We start from the raw sequence: 14,928 nt of genomic DNA, 5'->3' as shown, positions 1-14,928 counted from the left end.
CATCCGACGCCGCCTGTGCCTCCTATCCGCCAGTCCCTCTCTTCGTTGCTCGACAAATCTCACCAATCACTGCTCTCCGGGGCGTGGCCTCACGGACCTGCCTGCTCTTGTGACCACCCGTTGGTGGTATCATCATTGGTGCTCAAAGTCCTGGTTCCGGTTAGCTGTTATTTAGTGTCATTTAATGCGCTATTACCTGGCTTTGTGTGTGTGTGCTGCATTGTCATAAGGAACAGAGGAAAAATAACAGAGGCAGTTACATACAGGGGATTTACTACCCATAATCCCTAACTATTTAACATAACCCCACCCCTCTCAGGGGGACACATACATTTACACAACATATGGTCTACCGGATCCATACTTATGATACATGGGGTTTCTTCTTCTTCATGACAGTCAGAGCACACTACCTATACAATTCTACCTGGCTCTAAAGTAATCATTGTCTACCCCCCACAAATGTAACTGTTATTCCCCATGGAGATTTCTTTATAATGAGCCATGTCTCAAGTATTTTCTATGTGGCGTTTTTGGAGATATAGAGGTGCAATTTTTTTCGGTTTTTCCAAGATGGCTCCCATACCACGTGACCTATGACGTCATGATTGTCATTTTAAAAAATTCTACAAGAAGAGGTGCACCTATGTTGAAAATTTCCTGTCAGACAAATGGTTGCAGAGAAAAATCATATTTATTCTGTGCAGACAAACAAATGGACTCAAATGCAATACCCTCTCCTCTGGCAAGGGTAACAGTTCATACAACACTTTACTCCATGCAGTCTTGAGAAAACAAGTACAAAAAGTTTTAATTAAAACAAAAGCCGCGTCGATGTTACACAATGCCTAGATGCAGCTGTGCCTATAACGTCGATGTTATAAGCACAGGACATTCCTATTGATTCGATTACTTGATGTTATTTTTGTGCAAAGTGAAAATATATTTCGGCAATTTCCCGTGTGTGGCGACGAATTTTTAATATATCTCGGCATTTTCCCGTCTGTTATTTCAGGCGGTGTATGACTGACCATGCCGCGATTGAAAAAAAAAAATATCTCGGCAATTTCCCGTCTCTTATTTCGAGCGGTGTATGACTAAGCATGCCGCGATTTAAACAAAATATATCTCAATGGACTTGAAGTTACAGGCCTTTGAGAATTCATTTCGTTCTATAAAGGGCAACTTTCATCGGATTTTCTTCCCGTTTTTTTTTAACCGAGTCTAAAACTATGTTAGCGACTGTGAAAAATGAAATGATATATCGAATTTGATTTGAAAGAAAACTGTGTGAGAGAGGAAGACACCACGGGCCTACAAAACAGGCCTCAAAGCTATGCGAGTTAATAAAATGGTGGATATTTGTTTATATGAAGCCTCTCCCAAAATGGGTGGAGCTATGGTTCCCAGAATGGGTGGAGCTTTGAGGTTTTGTCTTCTCTGCAAGAACAACAAGAAGAAGAAGAAGAAGCAGAGGTAACAACAACAACAGCAGAGGGCACTCTATGAGCAGCGTCTGCGACGCGGCTAAAAAAGGACATGGGTGGGTTCAGCAAGTGGCAAATTTGATTGGTCGTGATGATGTAAAAATGCTGTAATATTTTGTCGAAGTACTGCTAAACAAAAGGTTTAAAAAAAAGTGACACAAAGGTGATTTGTGTTGTACAGTGTTTTGTTTTTTTGTATACAAGATCGAGGCTCTTGTAAGAGCTAACATTAATGACAAAAAAAAACAAATGGACACATAAAAGACATAATAAAGGGAGCAGGAGACAATATGGGGAGAGAGGGGGAAGCACACAAGTACAACATTTGAGAGCAGGGACATCGGGAGATCTGTGGGAGGGGGAGGGAGAGGGCTTGGGGGGAGGAGGCGTGGGAAGGGGGGTGGGGGTGAGGGAGGTAAAAAAAACATATGGACACTGCTAGGACTTCCAGGAAAGAAGTTGGAATTTCAAACAAGGTGGATCTGGGGTGAATTAGTGGGGGTAGAAAAGATCAAGGTTTTGGATGGGGAAAGATAAGAGATGGTGGTGTGTTCAAGTAAATCATAGAATTGAAATAGAATAAAGATTTTAAAACAAGTTTACCACTGTTGATGATGTCCTTTACACCACCTTATTTAACATGTTACATTACTTATTTGTGCCTGTTGTTTGTGTCCTTTATGACTTCCTTAAAACTGGTAAGGGCCGAATTTATGAAAGGTGTTTAAGACCTAGACGTGTGTAGAAAATCGCTCATTGGGCGTTGACCACCCGTTCAAGGTTAATCGCCTATTGCCAAAGAGTGTTTATCTAATGCGTGATCAAAACCTAATCACGAGTGTTGAAATAATAAACTTTTACACTTCAGTGAGGGCATGTTTAAGGCCTCGAAGCAAGCGTTAGTCAAAAATGGTATTGTTGAACTGCAATTGTATATTAAAATATACTTCCTGGAAGTTAAGTTCACATTTTAGAATTGCTATGGGTTACAGTGTAGTGGTTTACATACTGCTGTAAGGTTTTTTTGGTAACTGAAGTGATTACAATAATCTGCAGAGAGTAACTATAGTAAAGGGATGTATAAGAATTGCACGGCATATAATTTGTAGTATACATGGGGCAGTGAATATGGATGTTACGAGTGCTTGAAGTAGCAGACAGATCTTGTGGGTCTTGCATGAATATTTGGGGGACAGAGCACAGATAGAGCTGGAGGAGCAAGGCCGGAGAGGAGTCGGCAGAAGACAGAAAGACCACCAACCTGCCTGCGGTGAGTGAGTGAAAGGCCCTCGGAGTTAGCTTCATCGCGGGAGATTCCAATGATTCTAAATGCTTTGGTTTCAACAGCGTGAAGCAGAGCGAGGGGTGAGGCAGGAGCACCGGCCCAGAGGGGAGAGCAGTATTCCATTGAGCTGCTGATGAAAGCCTTGTGAGTGGTGAGGAGCTCAGGTGTGCCAAGGAAGGACTTCGCACGACGGAGGATGCCCAGTCGGCGACTGGCTTTGGAGGCCAGCTTGGAAATGTGGTTTTCCGAGGAACCACAAACATCCACAAATGTGACTAATTGACACCCAATCTGAAAGTTCGATGATTTATGGATTGGGGGAAGAGGAGGAGGAGGTCGGTGTAATTAAATGCATATTCTTGATTACAGTAAATGTCATCTCCTTTAGCATTGTCTAATTTCACTTAAGAATGTCGTTATCCCCAAAAGGTCCAAGTTGGATACCTAGAGAAAGGTGAAATGTAAAACAGGCTTCGGCAGATTAAAGATTAGAAAAATCCGTTTTCGCATCTTTCGATATCAATATTAATGGGAGAGTCTGGTGTTTTCTGTGGCTTGGCGCATTCTGCCCTTGGCTCTTCACCTGTCGAGGTGGGGAAGGAATAGTGTTAACACCCAGAGGTGTAGGAAGTGTTGGGGGTGGGGATAATTTTGACACAAGTTCATTGGTTACATCTAATCATCCATAAAATATTTATTTATTTATTTATACAATGTCGAGGTTTGTGGGGGAGCTGGAATGTAGAATTGGTCAGGATGTAACAGGACAAAATGAACATTTGAAAGAGGGTTGGGGGTTGGGGAAAGAGGGTTGGGGGAGACACCAACAGCAGAGACGAGGGGCAAAACAGAGGAAGACTTGGAGAAATTAGGGCTTGGGGATGTCACATGGGGTGAACAATGTGGATACAGCCGCGAATTGTCTGGAAACCTATAAAGAAGTGGGCTTGGGGAGAGTTAACGGGGATAGAAAAGATCATGGGGTTGGGTGGGGGATGAAAGACATTGAAGAAAATTGCGGATGTTGGTTCCATAGGTGGGGAAAAAGAGGAATGAAGGTGAGCAGTGATTCTGGATTTGGGAATTTTCACCAGAAGGGGGTTGATAGTGAACCTTGGGGGAGGGGGGAAGCTTGGAAAAAAGCAGAGGATGCAAGACCAGAAAAGAGGTGGAAGAAGACAAAGACATCACTGTGTCTGTGATGGGAAAGAAATGAGTCCATAGACTCAGATTCATCACGGGACATTCCAATGATCTTAAAGGAAAACATCTTCCACGACATCAGGCTGAGATGGGTATGAGCCAGGGGCACCACCCCAGAGGGGAGAGCAGTACTCCATCAAGCTATGGATGAATGCCCTGTAGGTGGGATAGGAGTTCATGTATGCCAAGGAAGGACTTTGTATGATGGAGGATGCCCAGTCGGCGACTGGCTTTGGAGACTAATTTTGAAATGTGGCTTGTCCAAGAAAGACCATGGCTGATAGTGAGACCGAGGAGTTTGAGTGACTGAACTTCTTGAAGATTGTTAGGGAAGTAGATAGGAGGATTTGCCAGACGGTCTTTTCAGAGAGAGACGGGGAGTGCGGGATTTCTCGGGATTGCAAAACATATTCCAAGTGTTTGACCAGCTTGTGATTCCGTCAAGGTGTGCAGAGAGGGAATAGGCTGCGGCCTACCTATCTGAAGGATGGTCCATGTTACGGCGGAGGATGGAGTCATCAGCAACGAGATATAGAGGATTTCCCAGAGAGTCAGAAAGATTTGTTGATGATCAGGAATAGGACTGGGCCCAAGAAAGTGAGGGCACAGCGGGATATGGGGTATTGTAATCACTTCTGTGTGTCTGTCTGTGTGTGTGTGTGTCACCTGTCAAGGCCTTAACTATTTTTACCCTTTGAGGTTTACTCATCAAAAGCTTTATTATGATAATATGGAGAAGGTAAATTAATAATTTTGTTAAAAGGTCAAAGGTCAGCGTCACCTAAAATCATCAATTCTCATCCAATTGACCTGAAATTTAAACTTACCATTTGAGTTTCTCATCACATTTTTACCAAAGCTTTATTATGATAACATGGAGAAGTCAAATTAAGAATTTCGGCAAAAGGTCAAAAGGTCAAAGGTCAGAATCAAATAAAATCATCAATTTTCATCCGATTGACCTGGAATTTTAAGAATTTGCATATTGGGTCACATAATTGGTTCACCAATGAAAAGCTGGACGCTGATTATTTTTTTAGATCAAAAGGTCAAAGGTCAAGGTTGCATAAAAATCGTCAATTTTCTTCCGATTGACCTGGAATTTTAAGAATTTGCATATTCGGTCACATAATTGGTTCACCAATGAAAAGCTAGACGCTGATTTTTTTTAGATCAAAAGGTCAAAGGTCAAGGTTGCATAAAAATCGTCAATTTTCATCCGATTGACCTGGAATTTTAAGAATTTGCATATTGGGTCACATAATTGGTTCACCAATGAAAAGCTAGACGCTGATTTTTTTTTTTTAGATCAAAAGGTCAAAGGTCAAGGTTGCATAAAAATCATCAATTTTCAACCGATTCACCTGCAATTTTAAGAATTTGCATATTGGGTCACATAATTGGTTCACCAATGAAAAGCTAGACGCTGATTTTTTTTAGATCAAAAGGTCAAAGGTCAAGGTTGCATAAAAATCATCAATTTTCATCCGATTGACCTGGAATTTTAAGAATTTGCATAATGGGTCACATAATTGGTTCACCAATGAAAAGCTAGATGCTGATTTTTTTTAGATTAAAAAGTCAAATGTCAAGGTTGCATAAACATCGTCAATTTTCATCCGATTGACCTGGAATTTTAAGAATTTGCATATTCGGTCACATAATTGGTTCACCAATGAAAAGCTAGACGCTGATTTTTTTTAGATCAAAAGGTCAAAGGTCAAGGTTGCATAAAAATCGTCAATTTTCATCCGATTGACCTGGAATTTTAAGAATTTGCATATTGGGTCACATAATTGGTTCACCAATGAAAAGCTAGACGCTGATTTTTTTTTTAGATCAAAAGGTCAAAGGTCAAGGTTGCATAAAAATCATCAATTTTCAACCGATTCACCTGCAATTTTAAGAATTTGCATATTGGGTCACATAATTGGTTCACCAATGAAAAGCTAGACGCTGATTTTTTTTTAGATCAAAAGGTCAAAGGTCAAGGTTGCATAAAAATCATCAATTTTCATCCGATTGACCTGGAATTTTAAGAATTTGCATAATGGGTCACATAATGGTTCACCAATGAAAAGCTAGACGCTGATTTTTTTTTAGATTAAAAGGTCAAATGTCAAGGTTGCATAAACATCGTCAATTTTCATCCGATTGACCTGGAATTTTAAGAATTTGCATATTGGGTCACATAATTGGTTCACCAATGAAAAGGTAGACGCTGATTTTTTTTAGATCAAGAGGTCAAAGGTCAAGGTTGCATAAATATTGTCAATTTTCATCCGATTGACCTGGAGTTTTAAGAATTTGCATATTGGGTCACATAATTGGTTCACCAATGAAAAGCTAGACGCTGATTTTTTTAGATCAAAAGGTCAAAGGTCAAGGTTGCATAAAAATCGTCAATTTTCATCCGATTGACCTGGAATTTTAAGATTTTGCATATTGAGTCACATAATTGGTTCACCAATGAAAATCTAGACGCTGATTTTTTTTAGATCAAAAGGTCAAAGGTCAAGGTTGCATAAAAATCATCAATTTTCATCCGATTGATCTGGAATTTTAAGAATTTGCATATTGGGTCACATAATTGGTTCACCAATGAAAAGCTAGACGCTGATTTTTTTTTTTAGATCAAAAGGTCAAAGGTCAAGGCTGCATAAAATCATCAATTTTAATTTTTTGGGGGGGAGTTATGGACTTGGATGAGAATGCTGAGTGTCCTGGATGGAGCGTAAAACAAATGAATGGGTTCGCGGTCGAGTTGCTAGTTCAGGAGGATGGTGGTCTCCTGAATGTCATCAAAAGGAGGAAGGCAGCAAAATACTGCCACTGGAACAGAAGACCTGGCAGTGTGGTGTTAGCCTGTATCGAAGGATTGATGGAGGGGAACAACTGCAGGATTGGTCATCCCGCCATAACCTGGGTGTATAACTTGAAGTTTTGAGCTGTTGGTGGGCTTCCTATTTTAAGAGACCGTGTTTTCTATCGGCATCGGCCTCCTTTAGCGGGTATGGTGCGAAGAATAATAACCGGTGCCAGGTATGTACTGGTACCATTTGGGTCGCGAGGTGAATACGATTTCAAATTTTAGGTTGTATGGACAAAAAAGTTTGGGAACCACTGCTCTAGGCCATCCAGCTATCAACCCAAGCAGACTGATAAGCGTCTGCGTCAAATTGATTCGGAATGAATCTCAAATCTTATTAGATGTCGTTATTAGCAAAAATTAAATAAAACAAACTTTATTGCATCGGTTCGTCAAGTTAATTTCCTCATTGAATTGTAAACGATTCTGAGTGTTTTCTTTCTCATACATAAACACGACATTCTGCATAATGTGTATGGCAATGAATCGACGTCTCACACCGTTAACGACTTGAAAAAAAGGGCAAACAATTTCAGCTCTCGTTCACGGGTCACGTGGTCCCATCACAGACACGAGTGTGCAATTTTGTGGGACAATTCCCCCAAAAGTTCCTGTAAAGCTCTCTCTTATCACTAATTCTGCTATTGCTTCCATCGACTAGGTATTGCTTATCTCTCTTATTATCTCCCCTCATCCACAGGTGGCTTGTGGGCCAGGAGCTAAAATGCGGCGATTTACACCTGGGGGACGCGGTTTGCAGCTGCTCGTGTTACAGCTGTTGCTCTCACCTTTATAAGGTGGACGAGGTGAGCAGGACCTGGTAGCGCTCTGCCATTATTGGTTGACGGCTCAGAAGACCATGGCTCGTGTGGCTCTGATCTGCGTCGCCTTGATCGCTTCCTTCCTGATCCTCGATGTCTCTACCACTCGGCCAGTAAGAGGAACCTGTACAGAATGGGTACAACAAGGGGTACTTGTATCTAGGGTTAATTAGAATAAAGTAAAGAAGCAAAAAAATACAATAAAATAGTGGATTTATTTCGTTATTTCAATTCGTTATGGTCTTCTTATTGATCGTGGCTATTTATCATGGTTTATCGCCATCTTTATTTGAGGCTTTGAGGCCTTTAATGAGATTTTTAATGATGTTTTGTAAGGTTTTACCATCTGAGTTGGTTCTCTCATTGGTCTGCTCCAAATATAGGGTTATGATTTTCAAATAATTTTCAATATCTGGAGGAAAGCATGAAACATGGTGTCTCCACTGAGTCGAGGCAAAGCCACCAAGCAAAGTATCAACCCAGGTTCAAATACAAATGAGGTCCTTTCCTGGCAGAGTCCTCGACGTGGTCTCTCTCCATCATCGCAGAGAATGAAACATCTCTGGTAGAGTTTCCATCCATGACGTTCGCAGGACACCTCCTGTGGAACGCCTGTATCTCCAGCCATGGGTTTGGCTATTGCTACATCAATGTCTCTCTCTTCTTTTGGTCTAAAATCAAGCAAGTCTGCGGGGCGTTGCCTTGGCATCCTCCAGGCGATGGGCCGGGAACCATCTCCGAGCTGCTCATGATGGCCCAAGCAGCCCACTTCACGAGGATCCACCAGAAACCTTTCGAAATTTCTACAAAATTAGAAAAGTATTCCATCTGGCCGACCCCACAAGTTGGGAATAATTGGAGAATTACAGAAGAAGAAGAAGCAGCAGAAGAAGAAGAAGAGATGTTTCAACTTGATATAGATTTGTCAAATCCCGTAGATCCCTTGAGTATTTTTTTTTTTAACCTCCACCACCGAAGATGGATGGAGGTTATGTTTTCACCCCTGTGTGTTTGTCTGTCTGTTTGTCTGTGACCAATTAATCTCAAAAACTGAGCAGGATATCTCAAAAAGTTATGGATGGATTCGTATGAAATTTGGTGGGCAGGTTTGGTGTGTGACAAGGACGATTCGATTCGATTTTGGTGAAGATCTGAATATAGATTCGGATATGAGAATTATTTAATTTTTAAAGTGATTCTTCACCATTGAGAGATTGGGCGAAAAACGATATATAGCAGAATATCTCAAAAAGTTGTGGACGGATTTGGACGAAACCTAGTGGTCAGGTTGTGTGTGTGTCAAGTAAGAATCGATTCGATTTTGGTGAAGATCTGAATATGGATTCGGATATGAGAATTATTTAATTTATATAAGTGATTCTTCACCATTGGGAGATTGGGCCAAAAACGATACTGAGCAGAATATCTCAAAAAGTTGTGGACGGATTTGGACGAAACCTAGTGGTCAGGTTGTGTGTGTGTCAAGTAAGAATCGATTCAATTTTGGTGAAGATCTGAATATGGATTCGGATATGAGAATTATTTAATTTATATAAGTGATTCTTCACCATTGGGAGATTGGGCCAAAAACGATACTGAGCAGGATATCTCAAAAAGTTGTGGACGGATTTGGACGAAACTTGTTGGACAGGTTGGGTATCTGACAAGGACTAATTGATTCGATTTTGGTGAAGATCCGAATAAGTGAATTAAAAATTTAAAAAAGTGATTCTTCACCATTGAGACATGGGCCCAAAAACAACATACCGGTAGAGCATGACATTTCAAAAGGTTGTGGACGGATTATGACAAAACTTGGAGGATGGGTTTGGTAAGTGATAACAACAAGCTCATTCGATTTTGGTTCAGGTCTGAATCCAGATCTGACCCATCAGTGGGATATAAAACGTAAACTGGTCAGCCTGACGGAGGTATATACTCTCTACCTGTCGTTCTAGTTGAATGTGCGACAGTTTTATTACGGCATAGCCCATATGCGTCTGTCTGTCGGTATGTCCCCACAGACCTACTCCAATCAGAGCTGAGGACCTGGTCACATGACAGGGGGACACCGTTTAGTAACCATTACAGTTGCATGTTTTACTAAAAGAAAATGTAATAACCTCCTGTGGAACGTTTTGAGGTCCCAACAGGTGTTGTAAGGTAGGTAGGAGGTTTTAAGAAATTCCTCAATACAATAATGATTTTGAAATGGATCGACATGGACCTTGCTCCCGAATCCGGAAGTGAACAGATGATGACGGTTCGCTGGTTTGACAATATCTCAATATAATCGTGATTTAACATTATATTTTGATATATTAATGCATTAATATGGAGATAATGAGTGTAAAGCAGAATGAGTAAATGACGTAAGGGTTTCCGTCCATGACATTCGCGGATTCCACACGTGCAGTTTCGCCATTGACTGGATATAGCAACATTCAGACTGGGTATGTTTTTTGTACAAGTCCTTCACGAACCGGCTGTCCATGCTTGAAGTCAATTTTTTTTTAATACTTACATTATTTGCAAAGTGGTATCCCCACCCAGGTCTTTGTGGTATCCCCATTTGTTAGACTTTCGGTCTTGTTTTCGATACATCAGTATGGAACCAGGAATACATGCATTGGTGTAAAAATGACATTGTTTGCACATACTTAATCCACTTTGTGATCTACATCTTCATTCTCAATTTGCATTTAATTGCTAAAGCATTATTTAAAAAAAATTCCAGTAAATAATAGTAATCATTTCAATGGATTTGGCTTCGATTGCTCTTTGGGTTTATTCAGCCAAAGAGGGTTAAAGATGAATGAAGATTCTGTCATTTTCAGCATCATTATTGAACTCTAACCCGAACTGAACTTGTGCGTTTTCCCCATCAGGAAAAAAGGAATATTGAAGAATCTGCAAATGGCCCACGAAATTATCCTGATCTAGAGACACGTAAGCAGTGCACCTCACATGATCACCTGTTCAAACACATCCTGTCCACACTCCAAAGGGATAGAAAAGGAGGGAAAACCAATTCTGCGCATGTTGCCTTCACCACATTACTAAAGGGCACAACGATAGTCATGAATGTGGTTGTAAAAGTGTTTTTTGGAGTTATATATTTGAAAGGTATTGTATCGATTGGCGATCGTATCTGAGGAAGACTGTTCACATGGAACCTGCGAACCACCTGGCTGGTCAATTTGTTTATGATGTCGAAGCTGCTGCCCAGGTAGTGACCACACTGTGAGATAGCAGGTGGTGTAATCTGGTGTCATGGAACCTCCTAGGATATAAGACGGAACACCCATTGATGCCTCCATCTGCTTTCGAAACACCAAGATGACAGTTTATAGCTGGGTCGAGATTCAATCCCGGGCCAGGTATAGCTTCGAGGTAAGTGTGCATAACACAAGGCCATATCCTAGTTTGAATGATAAGTAGATGACAAGGGTCACGCTGAAATAGGTAGGCAGGAACATGGCACGAGAGGAACAACAGTTGGCAGAAAAAGTCTCCTTGAGTTACCAAAGTCAACAACCAATAAGAAATGTGCAAGCCATAAAGGTAACATGCATACTTCCAAACTTTCTTGATATCCTTACTTGTACCAGATACCTGTGGCCTTCTACTTTCTGTGCATCATTTTACTTCCGATGTCAAAAATCATGGAACTGCAGAGCATTATGAACTTATCCATTGATTTTATATATATATATACAGGGTGTCCCAACACCTTAGCCCCCCCCCCCCCCCACCCCTGCCCAGCCCAACGTAGGAGAGGTAGGGAGAAACCACGAATAGGGGAAAAAAGCTTTATTATTCGACATCTCATGTGCACAGTTTCAAAGCTTTGCTTCAATATTTGGTGTGCCCACCGCCCGCCGACCGAACTGCCTCCAAACGCGCGTGGTAGGATTCCAAGAGAGACACAAAGAAGTCACGATCGAACTCCATTTCTTCGAGGACGTTAGTCAAAGCAGTGAGAAGCTCTTCCCTGGTGTTCTGGAGGCGTTGTTCAACTCTGTCCTTGAGTATCGCCCCCAAATGAGACACAAACAAGTCACGATCGAACTCCATTTCTTCGAGGACGTTAGTCAAAACAGTGAGAAGCTCTTCCCTGGTGTTCTGGAGGCGTTGTTCAACTCTGTCCTTGAGTATCGCCCCCCAAATGAGACACAAACAAGTCACGATCGAACTCCATTTCTTCGAGGACGTTAGTCAAAGCAGTGAGAAGCTCTTCCCTGGTGTTCTGGAGGCGTTGTTCAACTCTGTCCTTGAGTATCGCCCCCCAAATGAGACACAAACAAGTCACGATCGAACTCCATTTCTTCGAGGACGTTAGTCAAAGCAGTGAGAAGCTCTTCCCTGGTGTTCTGGAGGCGTTGTTCAACTCTGTCCTTGAGTATCGCCTCCAAATGAGACACAAACAAGTCACGATCGAACTCCATTTCTTCGAGGATGTTAGTCAAAGCAGTGAGAAGCTCTTCCCTGGTGTTCTGGAGGCGTTGTTCAACTCTGTCCTTGAGTATCGCCCCCAAATGTTCACAGGCGTTGAGGTCAGGCGATGCTCCCGGCCACTCATCGTTTCCGAAAAAATCGACCTTGTTCGCCTTCAGAAGATTCTGGGTCGCCAGTGCGCTCATGTACGGAGCTCGGTCGTGCACAAACGTGGTCTCCTTGATGCTGAGGACATTTTCTGGGTTCCGTAAGAACGGAATAACATGGCGGGTCAGCACAACGTCTCGGAGGTATTTGCCGTCCCATGATTGTCCTTGCTCTTTGATGACCCACATCAGCCTTTTCGCTGTGAACATCGAGAAGACGCCAACGCACCGTGCGGTCTTCGATTTCTCTCGAATCTTGAGTTCTTGTGGAATGTCATCATTGTGAAGAGCCCAAATTCTGTCGTTCTGGAAGTTGGGACGTCGAGCCTCATAAATGAAAAATTCATCAGAAGGGGCCAGGAAAAGAAAATCATCAGAGGTCCAGTCGCTCAAAAACTCACAAAACCACATTCGATCCTCGACGTTCTTCTCCGTCAGCTTCGGTGCTGCCCTAGAGCACACCTTGCACCTTGCTTTGCCGGCCAGGGAGCTCACTGTTGTGGTTTTTAAAAATTTGTAAACCCAATTATGACTTGAAATGAGCAGTCGTGCAAACGTAGAGAAGTTAATCTTTGATTTTAAAGTGTTTCCCTTTTCATTTATAAGCAACTATTACTTGTAATGATGATGAGGATGTCGAGTCTCCTCGGGCAATGATGGCATTGCCTTTCTATGGCTGGTACACACGAGTAAGTGTGTGGTATAGAAGGGGGTCGCCACTCCTCTCCGTCCTTCTGCCGTTGGGGAATTCACCCTCTTCCGCCCGTGCTGATGGAGTCGACTGGACTCTCATCCACCAGATGTTGAGAGCCATCTGCCATTTAATCCGCATGGCTGCGGACCGTTACCCTGGTAAGGGGGGCTGACAGGTACTACACCTTGCCCACAGGTGACTTGGGGTTAAAGGTCAAAAGGTCAAGTGCCCCAGAACATTTTTAACCCAAGAGTTTTTTTAGAACTATGAATAAGTAAATAAAAGAAGGCTGTGTGGTATATATCATAATAAGAGAGTTGGGGGTGTCTAAGATAAAGTATTTCAGAATTGTCATTTTCACTCTCCTCAACATGCATTCACTTTGGACCATCAAATGATATTTGATGTGAAACGCAGACTACGGGAATTCCACGATAGTTGAATCATTCACATTATAGTGCACAGGATAGATGTACAAAGTTGCTAAACATGAAGAATTTGCGCCTTATCAAATTATGTCCACCAAAAGTACATTCAGCAGAAAATATCAAGAGTCCACAGCAGTGAGGAATAGGGCCATGTGTAGACCGAACAAGGTGAGGCAAGCAGATTACGCTTTCCCTGAAAGTCACTTATGAGACACCTGTGTTTACAATGACTATTCGAGAGGGACGAAATCATTATCTTGTGGTTAGATTGGGTTCTGGAAGTTCAGAATGCATATCCTTAATACCATTGCCTTCATAAGAGTTTGTCCTGCGGTTTGTCCCACACTAGTCCTGCGTACACCCCTTGGGACAATGTACACATTACCTGCATTGTAACACACTTGGAACTTGATATTAAATCCTTGTATAAAGGCCTGACCACCTCATAATAATCATTCGCTTCTATTCCTTGCAGGTCATTTTGGCCACCATGGTCACCACCACGGCCACCATGACCATGGTCACCACCACGGCCACCATGACCATGGTCACCACCACGGCCACCATGACCATGGTCACCACCACGGCCACCATGACCATGGTCACCACCACGGCCACCAGCATGGACTTTCCTTTGGCCACGGCCATGGTCAGATCCATGGAGGTTTCAATAAAGGAGGAGAAGTCAAAATAATAAACATACCAGGCCACGGCCATAGCCATGGTCAGATTCATGGAGGTTTCAATAAAGGAGGACAAGTCAAAATAATAAACATACCAGGCCACGGCCACAGCCATGGTCAGATTCATGGAGGTTTCAATAAAGGACAAGTGAAAATAAAAATACCTGGCCACGGTCATGTACATGGAAAGGTTAGATTTCAGTGCTTTGCTTTTATTATTATGAATTTTCTTTTGGATTTATTATTTTATTTCATATTTTTTTTGAAAACATATTTTTTATATATTTTTTAAATATTTCGGTATACTTAGTCTAGGCTCGTATGAGTCAAATTATAGCAATAAGTGTCGAATCTCAAATTTTTTTGCTGACTGCTAACATATGACAAATGCCCACAGATGTGGAACTCTTCATGTGATGGCTGTCCATCAAGATAGAGATTTAAATAAATAAAAAACAGTGCAAATTTCAAAAAAGAAATATTGGGAATTTCTGATTACAATCGAATATAATATTTCACTTTAATCTTTATTTTAAAAAAAACAAACTTTTAAGCATTTCAGATATTACTTAATTGAATTTTTTCAGATGCAGCCATTTCTTGTTTCTGATTAGCTTTGAAACACAAGTGATGTCACATGTATTTTGGCCCAACATTTTGTCTTTCCTCTTTTTCTAGAAAGAATATGGTTCAACTGCATCTCTTTTATCTGTAGATGTGCATCTGTGTTGTTTACCTGTCCTTTGATTCTCTGTTGCAGGTCGTACCTGGCTTTGGCATTTCAAAGTTCACTCCAAGTAAGTGCAAACAAATTTGAATTGAACATTGGCAAGAGGTAAAACTATAAAACTGTC

General features: G+C 41.6%; 1 protein-coding gene across 1 annotated transcript in view; it reads left to right on the top strand.

The window, feature by feature from the left end:
* The first annotated feature begins 6,670 nt into the window (after positions 1-6,670).
* Positions 6,671-14,928, top strand: part of LOC137428669 (collagen alpha-1(XII) chain-like) — a 105,406-nt gene continuing 97,148 nt past the window's right edge. The window contains exons 1-8 of the mRNA XM_068118575.2: positions 6,671-6,834; positions 6,949-7,017; positions 7,276-7,393; positions 7,545-7,596; positions 7,642-7,778; positions 10,554-10,614; positions 13,867-14,264; positions 14,835-14,871. Of these exons, the coding sequence (XP_067974676.2) occupies positions 6,671-6,834; positions 6,949-7,017; positions 7,276-7,393; positions 7,545-7,596; positions 7,642-7,778; positions 10,554-10,614; positions 13,867-14,264; positions 14,835-14,871 (1,036 nt within the window). The remainder of the gene's footprint in view (positions 6,835-6,948; positions 7,018-7,275; positions 7,394-7,544; positions 7,597-7,641; positions 7,779-10,553; positions 10,615-13,866; positions 14,265-14,834; positions 14,872-14,928) is intronic.

The sequence above is a fragment of the Myxine glutinosa genome, chromosome 5, assembly GCF_964187855.1.
Source record: "Myxine glutinosa chromosome 5, kmMyxGlut1.1, whole genome shotgun sequence".
NCBI classification, from domain to species: Eukaryota; Metazoa; Chordata; class Myxini; order Myxiniformes; family Myxinidae; genus Myxine; species Myxine glutinosa.
This window is presented reverse-complemented; position numbering and strand designations above follow the sequence as displayed.